Here is a 19047-nt window from a genome sequence, read left to right as displayed (position 1 = left end):
TCACCTGGGGCAGAGGGAGGCCGGCCTGACCTTCCGCGCTTTACGGCCGCGGCCGCCGCGCGACAGCCGCCCCTGCGCGTGCGTCACCCGCCCCGACCAGTCCCGGGGGCGTGGCCAAGCGAGGCCCCTCCCCCCCGCGCGTCCCCGCAGAAATAAGCCACCACAAGTACAAACCTGCAGACTCTTTTTATTAAATTCTCCCATTTCATCTGTACAGAAAAAAAAAATGCACATTATTATGTTCAGAAGTTCAGTAACATCTCAAAATTACACAGCATGGACATGTAAAAAAAACCCCAAACAAACAAACAAACAAAAAAAAAACCCAACTGAAAGAAGGAGCGGCCAGGATTTATACACAGAAAGGGTAAACAATTTACAAAAAAAAAAAGTCTCGTTAATGTCACATTTAAAAATAATTATAGTAATAAAAAAAAAGAGACTACGTTCAAACAGCATCTGCTGTACAACAGGAATCCGCTGGGTCCGCTCTGTACGCTGCGGGGTGCTGGGGAGCCCCTTCCCCTGCACCCGGCTCATGCCCGCCCCACACCCACGGTGCCCACAGCAATGGATCCTCCCTCCCACGGGGCAGGCACACCTTTCCCTTTTCTCCTAGTTCAGTATTTCCCATGGCGAGCACTTCTATCTAACTCAGTCAACGCAGGGACAGCAGGGCTGGGGTCTCAGGGTGCAGCGATTCACCCTGGCAGGGATCTTTGCGTTTGGTCAGCTACGGAATCAAATCTGGATGTTGTGCAGGGAGAAAATCTTGCCTCCGGCTAGTGAAGAGCAACGTTGTTATTCCTCCCTATCCCAGGCAGCGTTCAGGAACTCAGTGGAGCAGATGCAGAATTCCACCAGCACAGGACAATGCGCAGTGCCAGCTGAATTCTCTCTGGCACATGTGTGATTTGGGTCCCCCCTAGCCATGACTCATCAGTGGAAGCAGTGGCAGATTTGGCTCCCACACAAGGACACTGCACAAAGATCAGTACCTGGGAGTTGCCTGGAGGATCTGAACCCCAGAATGAGGAACGTGCTCTTACACACACCCACACTACAGGTGTTTAAGTCCACACAGCTGTACTTTAACCAGGGACAGAAGTGCTAGATGAAATATTCTGGTTTCATATACCACACTCTTGCACTCATACACACCTAAAAACTACCTTTTTTTTTCCCAAACAAAACCGATCAAGTAAAAAACCCTACAATCTTCTTTCACTAAGTAATAACATTGTGTTTTAACAGAAATTGCCAGCTTCAACACAATTCCTCTACAACATTGTGGGATTCTAGCAGACCCTCAAGCTTATCCCATTTCTTCCCTCTGTACCTACCTGCAGTTAGTTTCTGTACTTGAGACAGTCACAACCGTTTTTTTCCATACAATACACTTAACTGTGGATTCTTTCAGAGCAATACTGATTATATCACAGTGCCAGATTCTGGAGGAAATGCTAACATTTTGCTACAGAATAATTCAACCTTCACTAGGGTCTTTCCAGCCATTTGCAGTGACACAGATACTCAACCCAAACTGGTGGGCAGTACTTCAGGTGACAGGAATTTTGTGCCCACCCAGATGAGTTACTCCAGCATCCTAATGACAAAAGTGAGGCAGGAGAATCCCAAGCTGAAATTATCAAAAGGACTTGATTAGACTCACTAGATAAACAATAAATAAGCTTATTACTGTGAATGAGAATGCACTGCAACAGGCTAGCAGGAGTGGAGTATAGAGGTGCACATCATGCACAGTTCCTGACACACATGCCATCATTTAGGAAGCCTTGTTAACCCTCACAGCAGCAGCAGGAAGCAAATGAAGAGCTGCATGCCTTGCCAGATCCCAAGCATCCAGCTCTTCCATCCACACCATGAGCACCAGCATCATCAAGTCTAGAATAAGCTCTCCAGGAGAAGGTTTTGTGATGATCAGGAGGAAAAAAAAAAAAAAACAAAACCAAAAAACAACCAAACCCAACCAACAACCATCTCCTAAACTGCATTCAGTAGAAGGCAGATTTTTCCAGTGAGAGGTAAGGGTCTGAAGAGGAAAGACTACCACAGGCTCTTCCACACTAACCCACTTGTCCTGGCTGACTGCAGCCACTGCTAACACTCTGTTAAAGAGAGAAGTTACAAAGGCTTTCTCAAATTCAAGGCAACAGCAGTGTTTCTTACAGACACTGCTCACAGCTTCCTACAAGGGTGCTGAGACAATGGCACTGGCTGCTCAGAGAGGTTGTGGACTCCCTATCCCTGGAGTGTTCAAGATCAGACTGGATGGGACTCTGAGTACCATGGTCTAGTGTGGAAGGTGTCCCTGTCCAAGGCAGGGGTTGGAATGAGATAAGTGTTAAGGTCTCTTCCAACTCAAAACTGTTCTATGACTCTATGATTCTTTCTTTCTTTCCCTGCAGTGGAAAATGATTACCTGCAGGCAAGATGATGTGTTGGCAACAGCACAACCAGGTTATTTTCGGAACAGTACTCCTGTGGGTTTCTCTGCTTGCAAAACCTCTAGATTTTTAGGTATGCATGAAAAGGAGGAGAATGTTTCAAGACTGTGACTGGTATATTTTTAGTTGGGAAAAAAGCAGATCTGGCCATCACCAGTGGTAGAAGACATCTTTTTAAAACATGAAATTATACTCAATGATAAAATGGCTTGGACCCCTTGCCAACCTTTAAAAGTTGAGTCTGTGTCTACTGTGACAAAAGGTTTATTTAATATCCTACTTTTTCTTCCAAAGGCCTCAGGCCACACAACTCTAACAGCATCACAGTGCATTCACACAGACTGTGAGCCTGACACTGGCAGAAACACCACCAACCACAGACTAATACCACTGCTGAGCACAGACTCCTAATGCCATGCTTCAGGCATCCTTACCATAACCTCCTCCAAATTAAAAAAGAAAAAAAACCAGAAAGCCTTATATCTGAAAGTAAAGAAAGTCACCTTCAGAGCTGAACAGGGTTTACATTTGGAAATATGGCTACAAACCTACAATTTTCACTGCAATGTCTTTTGGAATTTAGTGGAAGATGCTATTTCTAGACAATAAACCATCTAATTAGGCTTTTGAAGCTAATCAAGTTACAAAATGCCTTCTCAAAAAGTCACAACAGTTTAAAAAAAGCCCTCCAGTGGCAATTTAATAATGCCAGATAGACATTTTGGAGCAGCAGGACTCGTGCCAGCAAGCAAGGCTGCACCGAGATCACACTTCCCTTGCTGGCAGCTCTGTGAGCACACCCACCTTGACAGCAGTCATTTCAACACTCACTCAAGTGATACAACACACAGTTCTAATTGCCAAACTAGTATTTGTGGAGTTACACACCTGTGCTACCTCAAAACACCAAATTAACTGTTTCTCTTCTGCTCCACTACATGCTGACAGCCAGGCAAGCTCCCTTAGCACCAGGGAGGAGGGGCAAAAGAAGGAATTCAGGCTTAAATTCAGTTTTACCTCACCATTTAACTGCAATCCTCCCATACACAATGCTCCACCAAAACTTCATTGCTCAGGATTTTGCTGCTGCTTGTTTGTGTTCACAGTACTTTACTACAAAACCAGAAGAGTTTGTGAGACTCACTAGCATAGCAAGTCAGAACCCATACTAGTTTGCCACCATCCTCAGAGCAGGATGAAGGTAGGTTTACAAAAAGCTTCAGCAAAAAGTCATAGCAAAAGCTCACAGTATTTTGTATATGCCATTCTGTGTGTACATCATCACCAGAATCAGCTGGTCCACACTCCAGAGTGTCCCAAAGCCACCTCCACTGTTTTTCTAGAGAACAATGGGGAGAACTGGAAATGCCAGGTCTTACATAGGAGTGTAGTAAGTGGGAAAATAAAGTTATGGTTCAAGCATCAGCCTAAGTTTGACAGTTTCAGGCACATGGTTTTTACCACATAAGGATAAGCATGTCCTAAAGGTGAATAAAACATATCCTCCTGTACACACTGATTCTTGTGCAGCCTCTTCTAGATTTCATCAACACAGCCCGTGTTTCAGTCAAAGCACCTGTCTGATGAGCTCCACACCTCCTTGTACTTGAGGAGCACAGATGATGGTAAGAAGAGGCCAGAACTACTGGTGCAGCTTTTCCAAAACACCTTCTTTGGGCTCTTGGGTATAAGTATCAGGTTCTGGAAGTATAACTATACATAGCACAAATGCATACGTTGATGGTAACTATGCATGAGCTAAAAGCTACTTCCCTTAAAGATCCAAGTGTTTCTGCCTTTCATACCACACTATCATTCTTCCATCCACTTGGCAGGACTGGCACCTGTGTCCTACATCCCAGGAAAATGCCAGGTGTTATTATCACCATCAATTTAGTTGTGGAGATGAAAACCACTCTTCAGAGCCACCACGCAAACCATTAAGACCCAGAGCGTGGTTACAAACCACTGTGCTAACCCACGAGTACCGTTACACACAGAGAGAGGATGTTGGGTGTTCTGGTGCTTTCTGCATCACTGACAGAGCACTGCACTGCCAGTGTGTCAGTACCATCTACACACAGTTAAGGGAGGGTAACAGCTTAGCAGTAGCAAGGTAAAATAAAAGGAGTGTTAAAATTTTACTGCATCATTGCTAATAAAAAAATTGACTGAGTAACTGCTCAGAGCGCTTCCTGCCCACTGACACCGTTCACTACTGACAGGCTCGTGTCTACATCGTGCCTTTAATCTACTGAAACACAAGTTGTATAGCTCACATGAGTATTCAATCCTGGTCAGTATTTTATTCTACCTTGCGAGCAGCAGAGGAAGAAAGGAAAGACACCTTTTCAGCCAAAAAAACCCACAGTCACATAAGCAGGATATTCACTAGGAGATGACACCAGTGATTGGTGTCCTTAGGTTGTCCAAGACTATGCTCTGAAGATGCTTTACACAGACGAGCAAGACGTCCAAAACAAGGCCAGCTGTGGTGTAAGATGCAATTTACCCTTTAATTTCCTGCCTCAACTTCACCCAGCCACAGAGGATGACTAGATTTCAGTAGGAACCATTACCTAAATCATATAGTCGGTACGCAGAATATGTCTGTCTTTAAAAATTTACTTAAAAACTGCTTGAGCTGCAGGTCATATCAGTCTGATTTGGAGAGTGAAGGCAGTTCCAACAGTACAACAGAGACTTGTCTACAGGCAGGTAAACGATAGTCTGCTAACAAAGGGTAACAAAAGCTGCTGGCTGGGCTGCCAATGTTGCACACAAATTTTCATAGGATGAAGATGCCATGGATGAGATCCAGGATGGGAAAACTGAGCCAACACCTGCTGCTTTTCTAATTTTTTTTTTTTAACTTTTTTTTTTTTTTAATTCTCCTCTCACAAGAGGGGGTGGGTAGACTATACAGAGGAGGGCTGTACAAAACTGGGCACTGGGCAGGCATTTCTTCAGCAGGCAATCCAGGCTCTACCTGTCCTTGAGCTCTCTTGTCACCCGCTTGGTGATGCGTCCACACATGAGGCCGATGAGGAAGAGTACACAGATGCCAACCGTGATCACAGACAGGATGTAATTCTTGGATGGAGAGGTCATAACTTGCATGGCAAGGTCAGAAAAGCCTTCTGCTGGGGCAACCTGGAGGTGGAAAAGGGAATAAATGAGCCAAGCTGTGCTTTCCATGCAACCCTCAGCTGTGGCATTTACCAGCTTTAGTGTCCAGTACTGCTATTGAGGCGTCCTGTCGTTGCTAGAATTGGCCTGAACCACAAAAAAGCAGACTTGCAGTGATTCACCTGAAGCAACTGCTGTTCAGGAAGCACCTTTATAACAGGAAGTTTTCCTCTCCCTATTTCATTGCCCCATACCTTCTCAGCAGGAGACTAAGCCCTGTGTGCACAAACCATAGTTTAATTCTGCATTGTTAGGGACGCATCCGAGACAGAGAAAATGAGATCTAAGTTCCAAGAAGACAACCTGATTTCAGTTTTTCTGGACCAAACTCAAAATACTAAACTTCATTTGGAAACAAGAATTTCATTACAGTTTAAGTTTTTCATAAATACCTTGCAACAGAGAGCTTTAAGGCATAAAAAAATGAAAATCATTTACATATTCACCTTTGCAGCATAGCTCCACATTTCAATACGATCATTAAGGCGTTTCTTGCATTCAGGCTGCAACCTCACACGCTTATCCTCCAGAGCTTCCATTAAGCATGACATTTCTGTAATGTGCAGAAGATGGTGTTACAAAATAGAAACAGTGGCTTTGATAATATGGTGCAGAGAGGGGCTCTTCCATTCTCATGAAGGCTGATAGTTACAAGGCTTTCTAAACAGACCTGGCAGACTACGCTTGAGGCTAGCAATTTCACCAAGATTCATGATCAGTATTGCATTTGGAGATGCAAGGAATTTTTACTTCCAAAAATAAACTATAGTACATATCCAATATATAATTCATGTGGTTTACATGAGATTTTATGAAGTCTTGTCTATCTTCACTTTCAATGAGCTGTACACTCTGAACTCCATGCCACCAGCCTTTAGAAAGAGATAAGATCAAATTCAGTTCCGAAAAAACACAGCCTTATCTCTTTAGGCTTGTTAGGCATTTCTTTTGGACAACAATACATTTTGAAAGGTTTAACTTCCTGACTTTTCACACAGTTTTGTGAAAAGGAAATGGGATCACAGTGTTCTAGTGCCTGTAGAGGGGCTTGGCCAACTAACTCATAAGTTCGTTTAAACGCTCATGTAAGACACAGACATAAAATTCTGTATTTTTTATTCATGTTACCATACTTGACTAATCCCTAATTAGATGTTTTCTGCTTTGCAGTGAAGAATTACTTAGGTCGTAGCAAACAGGCCACAGACTTAGTTAAATCAACTCCAGACTTTTCATGCACAACTGTCAATTCAAGCACTTGCAGGTAGAGCCCTGTCTAAGCTACAGATTTGGACACAAGGAAAGACTTCTTAACACCCATTCATCTACCACTTCTGCTGCTGTTCCATCCTTTTGTCTACAAATGGCTGGTGGAAATATCTGGTATGGAGGATTACACTGGTAAGAAATGCAGGTTAAGTATCTCAAGACAGAGAGGTTACACAAGCACAGCAGGAGCACTTACGGCGTCCCCTCCCTGGGGGGATGGCAGCACAGTGGTGTTTGATGTCCAGGGCACAGGCCGTGTGGAGCACTGGGTCAACAAAGATATCTGCTTTGCTTTCCTTCAGCATGTTGAGCACTTCCTGCAGAGGAGGAAATTACAAGTACATCTCAGAAAAAGGAGACAGAACAAAACTCATGCTGATCAATGTCTCTGAAAGGTGTATCATCTTTTCAAATCCAGCATTGTGAGAAAACCCAGCACTGTCCTTGGATAAGGACATATATATGGATATGGACATAATATGAATGCTGGTTTAGGCTTAAGTAAGTGTCCTGCTTTGTAACATTCCTTAAAATACTCATATTAATCTAAAAGACAAAGGCAGTATGCCAGGACTACTTCAGTTAGAACTGAAATCAGGCACCATAGTCATGGCACAATTCATACAGCCCTCAAGCACATAGCCTGGGCCTAAGAAAGCCTGCAATGGAGATAGCATCAAGAAACAGGTTAGTAACAAGAACCCTTGGCAACCATCATCAAGAAAGGATTCAAGTCTGGAATTGCAAAGGAGGAACTTTCAACACAATTTTCACTGGCAAATTGAAATTGAATTGAATCACTGCAGGCCAGAACCGAGATGTATAGGGAAATTTTAGCACTCTGGCCTCATACTAGCTAGAACATGACCTAGGCTGTGATCTGGAAAAATCAGACTTCTGCAGGGATGGAAGCTTTTTAGAGCACATCCAATTTATTTTCTTTACCTTCTTGCACATCTCAGTTTTTATTTTCAGAAGATTCACTTTCAGACATTCTTCCACCTGCCCAGTCTGCTCCTGAGCTGCCGCTTCTTCTGCACACAAGCTGGAAATCTATTTTGAAAGAGGTGTTTTAACATAAGTAGTTCACAACAATCATTCTTGCCTTGTAGCACTTTTATATCTCAATATGTTAGTTCATCACAGGGTGCAGCTGAAGAATACATGATGAGATTCCTTCCTCCCCAAAATCCCCAAAGCCAAATGCAGCCTGGCTCATGCAATATGCATAACCTTTTGAAAGCCAGCAGCAAGAAGTCAATATCACTGTACTGAGGAGGAGGGCAGGGAAGAAAACAGCATGGAAAGAATGTGCAAGTATGAAATAAGTAAGACTTGAAGCATGACCAACTCTGTTACCAAAAGTGAAAACTCAAAAAGCCTGACTGTATTCCAGTTAAGGCTGACAAGACCAGAGAGCTGACTTCTTTTTGACAACTGGAAAGAAGTATTTTTCCATTGTCACAAGTACTGATAAGATCCCAGATGAAATAATTAACTTCATATTAGCACTGCACAGGAAACTGCAACTCTTGAGCACTGCACTAAAGTCACAGCAGAGAATCTGACTAGCTAGAAGCAGCTCAAAGGGATTTTTTGTTTTACTTACTAGGAAAGCATGTTCTGAGAAACAAAAACCTGTTACACGAAGGGAGCTTTCATTCTGAAAAAGCAGCTATGGAGTTACTCTCCTACCTCATCAGAACAGTGCATCTGAAGCTGGGGATCCAGCCGATAATCAAGGGCTGATTCCTGGATTATCACTCGAATTTGGTCCTCGCAGTCTGGAGAGAGACGCTGTTAGGAGGAGAAAGTCATTAACTCACTCAATGACCTTTGGAAATCAACCACCCTGTACATTAACCTGTATTCCATAATATTTCTATAGGAACATAAAAAATCCCTTTAGCTCTTATATACATTGAACACACCACAAGCCCAAATTTGATTTGTTATTCCATGACTGTTGATCAGCACAATCTGCACATTTTCTCTTTTGCAGGCACCAGTTCTACTCACCTGGTCTGCATATTTCAACTTCAGGCATGAGATGACTTGACCTTCCAACTCTGTATCATCCTTGGCCCTATTCAGGATATTTTGGCAGAATTTTGGTATGTCTGCTTTGCATGCCTTCCTGAGCACGGGGTTTAAGCGGTAATCTAACCAGGAGAGATGACAGTACTTCATTAGAGCACAAATCTCTTCAGATTACAGAGCATAACACTCCGAAAGAGATAGGATAGAAATTTCCCGGATGACATTACAGCATCAAGGAACATAATTTTTAGGGAAAATAGTATTTTTCCATAACAGAATTTCAAATTGTGAGGTAAGAGCTTCAGTAATAAGGAGGATTCAACAACACATGCTGACCTTCAAGAACTTGACTAAGGTCAGTATGTACACAGAAAACACTAAAGGAGAATAAAACAAAACTGATACTCTTCCAGCCATGCAGAACACCTCAGGCAAGCAAGTTCTGGTTTTATTTCAGAAGAAGATACCTGTGTTCTGTGTAATCTGGCGCTTGGTAATCATCTGCTTGCATTTAGGATCCATCACTTCACTGTTCTTGTTTTGTTTCAAGCACTGTAACATGTTTTTTGAATCCGCCTCTGGACAAAACCGCTACAAAAAATCCCCAAAACCCAACAAGCTGCATCACTAAAAGCACTTGAAAAAACAAAACCCAAACCCAACCACCAGCTTCCGATTCATGGAAGGGAATAATCACCTGCCTAACAGAAAGGTACAGAGCCACCCTGCCTAGCTCCAACATCTCAGTGCTACTCTCTGAATTGGCCATGGGCATTAAAGTCTCTGCTTATGGACTGAGCACTGAGCTGTACAGTCCTGACTGGCCTTATCAAAAGCAAATTGCCTTTATTTTCTATTCTTAAGAAACAGTACACTTAGAAAGAAATATCCACCAAATTAGGTCTCATACTCAACTACTTTTGTTCCCATTTATTTTAGAAACTAAAAAACTAATCTTTTAAGTCTATGGACATACTGCTCTCCTGTGTAAATGCTGCTTGGAAAACGCAACAGTAAAGACTTTATTAGTACTACTCAGGGCAAACTAAGACCACACACAAGGAGAAAGCAGAGAAGAGCTCATTACAATAATTAGCCCATTCCCACATTGAATCAGATAGTCAAAAGTGAACCAGCTTACCCAAAATTCAGACCAAGGTACTAATTTCTTTTGTTAGAAACTAATTCTGTGGGTGTAAGATAAGGCTTTTGAATCTTCAAATCCTCACTACTCTGATGAGATCACAGATCTTTTTTTAAAAAACATGTCCAAACTGGAGAGCAAATAACCCTCAGGATGTTCTTCATCAGCCAAAATATGGAGTCACTGCATACAGACCACAAATACTAGTGTTCCAGGGCCTGGAATTCTGGCTTCTGTGAAAGATTGTCTTATATGAACATATGAGTCATATATGTCATATATGAACAGCAGTTCGCTGCTGCTTTCTACATGGCGCCACTTCCAGTTTCATTTCTAATTTGAAGTTATACAGCATTTTGCCTGCGCTATCAGTTTGATAAAAGTCTGTGTGCACCAGGTCAGGAGTGAACTGAAGATTTTACTCTTCTCTGTAATCATAACTTCTTCACCCTTGCTAAAAGCCAATCCAAATCCAAACTGACTGGATGAAAACTGTATTAGAAGCCTTAGCACAGTTTCCCTCATCAATTCTGCTGGCAATTGGGAAGACAAATTTATTAGTGCACAGGCTTTGATCAGGAAGTTGAAAGAGAAGAGCCCTGAAGAAACCTCAGCCTGATTCAGAGTTAAGAAACAGATTACTTTGCAAAAATGCAATCACATTTCTGAAAAAAGAGCACAGCAATGTTGTAACAAGCCTTTATGGGAAGCTCAAAGCTGATAGAGCTCTTCTATCCCAACTCACTCTCTTAAATGAGCACACTACCATTACCTTGATCATCTGCTTGCAGACCCTCATGAGTGTGTAGTCCAGTTCTGGGTCCATCATTTCTGTCTCCTGCAGTTTAAACACCTTCTGGTGGCACCGTGTACTCAATTGCTTCTTGATTTCTTTCAGGCATTCAATAATCTACAACACAATATTGCAGGCATAATGGACACACTGTTGATATAATTCTGTCATACGCAGCCACGTGATCCCCTAATGATGACCTTCATTTCATTTGGGCAGTTAAGTTCCCAATGTCTAGATTTTAACAAAGTCATTACCAATGCTTATTTCCAATACTTGCTTTGAGCTCATCTTTTCTCACAAGGATTTAATGAGATGAAGAGGGTCTCTTGGACTTTTTCCAGAACCACAAATCTCATCCTACAGACATTATGCCTAAAAAATCTTTAGCAACATTTGCAGTAAACAGCTGCTAATAGCTTGACTCCAGCAGAAACTGAAGAATGAAGGGCTCACAGCATTGCATTCACCCAGTATTAAAGCTAGCGGGCCAGTGGAAAAGAAAGAAATTAACATTCCAAAGTACTACCAAAATATTTGACTGATATCAAAATGAAAATCTCAAGCTGCACTTACACGGGCCAAAGTGTTCTTGGTAAGTTTTCTGAAATGAAAGTACGAATTAAATTGTAAATTATTAATAAATTCCATTACCTGAGCATTGCCATAGGGCACGTTCTGGCAGTAATTTTTGATGTCACTTTTACAAGCCTCATACAGTTCTGGTTCAAGTCTGATATCCTCAGTCTGCAGGAAAAATTACAACATGAGCCTTAAAGTAGGACTTGAGACTATTTCACTTTTTTAACCTCTTAACTGAAAACCTCCACTCACAAAAAGTAAGCAACCCTCACAATATTGAGTTTCTTTGAATATAAGGATCTTGGGTGTGAGAAGTGGTGTTGGGAAATCAACTTTGGAATTCCCTGCCACAATCCCTCAGCTTTTTAGACTGAAGAAATAGTTTAAATCAAATTATAGAGCTAGCAAGTTATTTCCAATGCCTCTCCTAAAAGGGCATCATCACAACTGTCCACGACAACTAAAATCTTTCCACATAAAAACTAAAGGACACATTAACAGCCACCCATCTAGTAGGTGATCTGGAGGATGTGAATGAAGTTTCCTGGTTTTGGTGCTGCCCAGCATCTGAATTCTTCCACACAAAGGCAAGAGTGCTGCCTCACCCGATACGGACCTACTTAAGGTGAAGCTTTGACACTTAAACAGTATCCACAGGACAAAGACCTTAAGAGTTTATTACTGCAGGCACTGCAGCAGGAAGTTGAGAGGCAGCTTTGCCTACCAGAACAAACACTACTCCTATTTATCCATTGACCAACTTGAAGCAGCTGGAGTCGAGTTGCTTCATCTGTGCTTGTTTCCTTAGTCTGTAAAATGGAGCTTTTGTTCTCTCCTAGAGGATGTTAAGGACATCAGAATGTGTAGCACGTTGCTGTCTAACACTAAACATAATCACTTCTAGCTGAAATTCCAATGACCATTTAGCTTGCCTTAGCCTTCATGAGACTATATTTAAGGCATTAAAGCAGACAATCAGTACTTTCACCATGAAGGGCAATTGAGCCCTTGTAAGTAAAGGGGAAAAAATAAATAAGATGCATCTTACAAACAAGCTTCCTCCACGCCCCCCCCCCCCCCCCCAAGGTAGACAAAGTAGGAAGCTTTAATGGAAGGACATTACTACAAGAGTGGGGAGGACAAGAGTTTCAGGCATGTTTACCATCTCCAGCTCCTCAACACGCAGCTGTTTGCGGCACTTCAGAGAGACCCTGTGCTCCTTGGCATCCTGCAAAGTATCATTGCGCACAGTTGTGCTCAGACAGATCACCACATCCACCCTGCAGAAAAGAAAACAGCTTCTTATTCATACACCCTTCACTAAGACCAGCCAAGGTTGATATTGGATTACCACACCAGAGAAACTGACTCCAATAATCCAAACACAGTATAAAATTCTTGTGCATCTGTGCTTACTTCGGGGTATGTTGGGTAACTGTATCACAATTAAACCCTAAATCAGAGTCGACATCAGCAGACAGGAAGACATTCAAAATGCCCCCAACCCCTCTGCCCAGCAAGACTTTGCTCTTAAGTCATGTCAGCACTTTAGAAAAGCTTTGCTTTATCTCAGAAATAGATGATGGTGAATACCAACATAGCATAGCAAGCAATCCTTTTACACTATGGGAAGGGCATTTACCTCATAAAATGCAAATAGTTCTGCTATCCACAAACAGCACTGACCTTGTGTGTAATTTAGCCTTACACTATTGTAGTAGGACATTAAAAAAAATCCCTTAGACTGCAGTGAATAAACCAGATAAAACAAGTGGGATATTCTCCCTTCCCAGACCAGCAACTAGAACAAAAGTAGTCTGCCTCTTAAAAGACAATAAATCTAGCAAGGATATAAGACATTCTGGGACATGCAATCCACTAATTGTAATAATTAGCTAATTTCACAGCAAGTAAAATAAAGAGGACAGGCTTCTATCCAAGAGTAAAGCACAAGTAATTTTAAGAGGCAGGCCTCTACCTTAAGCATCTGCAGAACACTGTCACCAAGGGAACACATAGAAACTAATCAGCCTTTAAAGGAAGTTTTCGGTCCTATCATGAAATACCCTGTCACTGAATTACATATTTATACAACCAGACTGCTGTTTGGGCAGGCACTGCATACTTTTTTTTGATGTTGGGGCACAGTTTCAGCACATCCTCCTTGCAAGCCATTTTGAACTTGTACGAGAACCTAAAATCTTTCATTTGAACCTGCAAGAGAGAAATGAGGAGAAAAACAACTTCAGTCATCCAGAGTTTAAAAAAAAAAAAAAAAAAAGGCAAAGTGCTGGCCAAAAGAACACTTGCTGAATCACTGAATCACACAATTAGCACATACTTTTGTTCAAACTTAGTAACATGGAAGCAAGGGGAATGCTGCACTACTGAAGAAGTTGGGACCCTGTCTACCGAATGCCCAGGAGGAAGGAAGGGCTGAAAAGAAATCATCTCCAGAAGTGACCATTTATGACCAGGCATGCAAATACAACTGTCTGAACTCACAAGAGCTCTTTAAATACAGTGAAAAATCAATTTCAAAGAAGGAGCTAATTTCATAATTAGCTAATTCCCAGCAATACCCTGAAAGAACAGAACAGGCTTCCACTGATAGCAGAGAAAAGCGTTGCTCACCAGCTGGAAATGAGTAACACCAATTGCACATTTTTCATTCATTTCCTTCTGGTGTTTGTTCTGTATTAGACACTCCATCAGGTCCCCAGAATCAATCTGGTTATCTGCAACCTCCTGAAGAAGAGATGAAAGGCATAAAAATAAACTGCTTTTACAAGTCATGGGTTTTATACCCTTTTAGCCCACTGTGACCAGGAAATATGGAACTTCCAGTTCCACTCTCCATGGTGAGCTCACTATTAACTGATCAGCCTTGAGTTGCACCACACAACTCCAGCACACAGCTATGTTTAGACAGCTCAGGAAAGAACCGTCTCAGAAACATACACACTTCAGACTCAGGAGAACACACTGCAAAGACTCAATGCTTACATAATATATTATAATTAGGTGCCTTCACTGCTCTTCCACTACTCAGCCCTACACCAGTGAAGTTATTTCAGCAGTGCTGACCAGCTGCACAAAGTACAATGGTTAGACATGCCTGCATGTAAAGGAGAAGGAAAAAAGTCTAGTATTTAACTCACTGTAAAGAGTGACTTTTGCCAACTACAGAGCAATTTTCATTTTCAAACTAACTTTTATACTAGGGCTCTCACAACAGCAGAAACATTAGGTAGAACTAAGAACTTATATTTCAGGGTGATATTTTAATTGAAAACTTTTGGAAATGATTACCTCTGATTTTACTTTTGAGGTGTAGCAAGAACTAATACTAAAACTCTCTAACCTTTCCCACTGAGTTTTTCCTCAAAGATAATCACACCATTAGAGTGTACTCACATGACAGAATGTCTGGATAATGGGCTCACATGCTCTCATCAGCAAGGCTTCAATTTGAATGTCCTGCAGAAAAGACAGTTTTTCATTTTCACAGTGAAGGCACCAGAGACAAAGACTCTGGAAAAAGCCTGTGATAACAACTCAAACTCAACCCAGTTCACAGGGTTTTGAAAAACGCAATCCAAACAGCTTTGCCCTTTAGCTCTGGAAATCCTGGGGTTCACTCTTGCCAACATGGCAAGTGCAAGACAAGCCTTCCAGCTTAAGGGAAGAGCCTGGGCTCCACAGAAACTCGTGGCTTGGATAATTCAGTCATTCTCCTCCAAATCAAGTGCTAGAGCACTAGACATCACCTTACACCTAGGCAGGAGTTGAAGGTTTGCCATAGTTCTGAGAAAACCAAGTTTCTAACCACTGGAAGGGAACTTTCCCTGGGGCGCAGTGTAAATTTTAAGAGATATGGGGAACAGTCTGGGTCTTAACAGTCAAATATGCAGCTTCATAAAAGAAGTAAAGCTGCCAAAGTCACTGGAAACCCCTACTGATGTACCTGGTGGTTATTGCTTGCCAAATTTTTATGGCTGGGAGGGAAGCTGCAATACAGTACTCAAAACTACTTGCAAGCAAGACCAAAATCTCAAGTCCCATCACATATCTTGACTTGTGTTAAAGTTAACTGGGTTCCTGTGCAAATCTTAGTTTTAGTACTGTAAGTGACCTTTAAAGCAGGAGATATGCCATCAACAGCCTAAAATCCTGAACTGTTGTTCATTTCTCTTCCTCAAGAACCCCCAGGAAAACTTCCACTGTATGGGGTAAAAAGGATGTATTTTGATGACAGATCCTAGCTGCATTTCTACAGCTCCTCTAACCTCAGGTTTCTTCATCATTATTAAAATGGCATGCTTAACTAGACATGCTCATCTATTCCCTTTACCCCAGGCTGAAATCCACTCACCTCAGACTCCAGCTCAGTGAGGTTTCCCACTATGTCTCTGCAATCAGACACCAAGTCATCAAGATGGTCCTGAAGGCATTCCAGCTCCTACAGAAAGAGACATTTTAGTGTGTGATCCAAGAAGCCAAGCTTCAATTCTGGGCTTAAAACATTGTTACACCTGTGAAACTGCCCTCCTTTTTGTAAAGTCCTAAATCTCATTTAATCCCACTCCTCTACTAGCACTCCCAGAACACACACATAGTAATGACTGAAAATGTTGGTCTAGGACGTCACCTTACCACTTATTCTCAAAAGCTGCATGATGTGCTTTCACTTCTGGAATATCCCATTTAATGTGCCCTTTCCATAACCTTAAAGAGAGGTTAGTTACCCAGCCTATGATGGGCACTTCAGAAAGACAGTGGTGGATACAGCATCTGCTGCAGAATGGTCCCTTCACTACAGCCCTCCAGGCACAGCAGTCTAACATGGAAGTATCTGCTGAAACTTTAAGTAGCTGCAGATGTTATTTCAGTTCTGTATAAACACAGGAAGCATGTTGGTATTGGCCAAATGGAAATGGGATAAAGTTTATGTGAGAAATATCAAGCTTGTAATAGAATATTATAAATAAGAGGTTGAGGGAGGTAGGGTTGCTTCTTTAAAGCCCTTTTTGCAAAATATCCCCTTCTCCCTTCTCATTCCACTAGCATCTGAACATGCAAAGCGTTTCTACACCACCTGTCTCAGTCTGGTGCAGATTGTGTTTCAAACTGCACTAATTTTTAACACATTCTCCACTATCAAGAGGCAGCAAGACATCCTTTTATCCCTTTTATGTCTTTCCCACCCATGCAGCTTTGCAAACAAAGTAGCAATGATATTGTGTGCAGTACCTGCCCTGTCTCTGTTTTTTCACTGCACCACTTCCCCAAGTCAATCATGCACTTGTCCTGGAGGGCTGGGTCCAGCTTCACATCCATGGCTCGCTGATGGAGGATTCTCTGCACCTCTGCTCTACATTCTCGTGATAGCTGCAAAGAGAACAGGGAGTGTTTGGTATATGGAGTCCCTAAATCCACACAGGGCAAACAGGGTGCTGTCAGGTAAGGTTCTGAGAGTGACCACAAATGCCATCATCAATCCCAGATGGCACAGAAGTCCTGCACTGCTCAGCACAGGCCTGCCAGGGCCCCCACAAGAACTGAGGGCTCCAAAAGAGCTTGGAGCTCTGTCATTTAGTTTAGATTTTCCACTAACTCAAATTTTATATTTTTAAACCTCTACTTTTAGAGGGGTATGAAATATTTTATGAAAGAGATGTCAGATCAGGTCCCCAGGCTATCTGCTACACCTTCACTCAAGGCTACAGACCAACTGTGGAGAAGAAAGTCAAAACAGCTCATGCCCTTAATACCAAATGAGAAGCCAGAATAAGGCAACATAGTCCAGCTGTAATTTCTGCTCAGCAATCCCCACTGCAGCACATCAGAGTCAGCACTTGCAAGACAGGAAGAAACAAACTGTAGGAAACCAAGGGATACTGGTGTGGTGCTCATCTGACCTAAAATGCAGCAGTTGAAGCTTAAAGGTTCATACATTTAAAAATCCAAACCACTGGAAGTTACCTAGCATTCTGGAAACAAATACAGGTCTAACCTCCCATGGGTTTGCTTCCAAGACTAAATTTCAAAATGACAGCTGCTCCCTTAGCCTACTTTCCAAAAGAAAAACACATTTAAAAACCTTTTCTCTCTCTGATAGATTATTTTCAGGGTGGCTATTGATTTCTTTGGTCAGCACTAATATAAAATGGAATGAAAAAGTCTCAACTCAGCAGACTAAGAAACTGCATTAAAAAAATTATTCCTAAAAGAGATGCTTTCAATCAATACTTGACCTCTGCCACAAAAGACCTTCTAAATCAAGCTGTGGAAATTAATTTTTAATCTGGGCCATTGTGTAAATCCATCAATTCCTAGGGACTGTGTACACTACAGTGCCAAAGGAAATGGAACTGAGTACCCAGGTGCTTTCATCTGAGTGCCCTGCTAAAGGCACGAGAGGGCAGCAAACTTGAAAAGAGCAGCTCTCAACCACAAATGCGATTGTGGTGGATCTCCAGACTGCAGGGCAGCAAGTCAGACCCCCACTGTCGTCTTCAAAGACAGCATAAGCACATTTACCAGTACAGCATGCTCCAAAGAACTGGAAGGATGTACTATATCAATAGGAAGAATTAAATAGAATATAATCTGAAGCTGGGCAAAAATCAAAACTTAAGTAGCAACAGCCAAGGAAAGCTGATCTTGAAACTCCTTTTTGCATAAAACCAAGTTTGCATCTATGCGGGTTATCTGCAAGGAATCACATTCCTCTTTGGAAAGACATGAGGGAGGACTTGTACAGGGTTTGGACAGAAATGTAAGTTGGTGTCAGGACACAGTTCTCTCCATGGGCCTGTGACACGGGTCAGTCATCCTGCTGGGCCTACTCTGCCTCACCAGAACAACCACATAGACCTTCAGGGCACCCTTGAGGAGGAGCTGGGCACCCAAAGGAATGCAACTACCACCTACAGTAAATGATTTAAAGTAGCTTGTCTGAGTTCTGGTAGTTTTAGCATTGCGTGTCAAACTTCCAAACAGGTGTGCAACCCTTCTACCACAGATCAGCAAGCAACAAGCTGTCCATTAGCACTCACCCTCCTTCCCTGCTCCTCTGTGCGATATGCATGCCTGTACAAGCAGGAGAAAACAGCTCCTGGAGGCATCAGCTCACTGGTCTCATTCCAGCCATGGGTATGGCAGAGGCGGGAGGCATCCCCCTGACACTTGCGGTAAAGGACTGTGTCCAATCTGCAAACAAAGCAGTTAGCACTGGCACTTCATTCAAACATGGAATGTTCTTCATATCCCAAAATGCTCTGGAGGCAGAAAATCCACTTCAAGTTTCAGGCACTACCAGGACACCATGCAGCAGCAGTGTCTAACCAACTGAACCAACAGGTGGCCTTAACTCAATTCAGAATCAACTCCCTAAGTAACACCAAAATATTTAATTAAAGATCAAATTTTCAACACTTCCTGAAGCACCTCCCATTTTCTTCTGCAGTATGCCAGCCAAATGCTGACCCATGAGAAAAGAAATCATCTCCTTGATGCCCTGAAGCAGCAGAAAGGCAGGTACATGCCACATTTTTGCT

The 19047-nt window shown here is 42.3% G+C and overlaps 1 protein-coding gene across 1 annotated transcript in view; it reads right to left on the bottom strand.

Moving 5' to 3' along the window:
- Positions 1–167: 167 nt before the first annotated feature.
- GLG1 (golgi glycoprotein 1) overlaps positions 168–19047 on the bottom strand; it is an 82853-nt gene continuing 63973 nt past the window's right edge. The window contains exons 11-26 of the mRNA XM_059857210.1: positions 18547–18700; positions 16739–16876; positions 15861–15947; positions 14903–14965; positions 14120–14233; positions 13611–13699; positions 12648–12765; positions 11558–11650; positions 10883–11020; positions 9434–9557; positions 8946–9088; positions 8622–8723; positions 7872–7979; positions 7123–7243; positions 6104–6210; positions 168–5621 (exon numbers count right to left, since the gene is read on the bottom strand). Coding sequence (XP_059713193.1) covers positions 5454–5621; positions 6104–6210; positions 7123–7243; positions 7872–7979; positions 8622–8723; positions 8946–9088; positions 9434–9557; positions 10883–11020; positions 11558–11650; positions 12648–12765; positions 13611–13699; positions 14120–14233; positions 14903–14965; positions 15861–15947; positions 16739–16876; positions 18547–18700 — 1867 coding nt within the window. The 3' untranslated portion in view covers positions 168–5453. The remainder of the gene's footprint in view (positions 5622–6103; positions 6211–7122; positions 7244–7871; positions 7980–8621; positions 8724–8945; positions 9089–9433; positions 9558–10882; positions 11021–11557; positions 11651–12647; positions 12766–13610; positions 13700–14119; positions 14234–14902; positions 14966–15860; positions 15948–16738; positions 16877–18546; positions 18701–19047) is intronic.

This window comes from Haemorhous mexicanus, chromosome 12 (assembly GCF_027477595.1).
Source record: "Haemorhous mexicanus isolate bHaeMex1 chromosome 12, bHaeMex1.pri, whole genome shotgun sequence".
NCBI lineage: Eukaryota > Metazoa > Chordata > Aves > Passeriformes > Fringillidae > Haemorhous > Haemorhous mexicanus.
The sequence above is the reverse complement of the archived record's forward strand: the minus strand, read 5'-3'. Positions and strand labels throughout refer to the sequence as shown.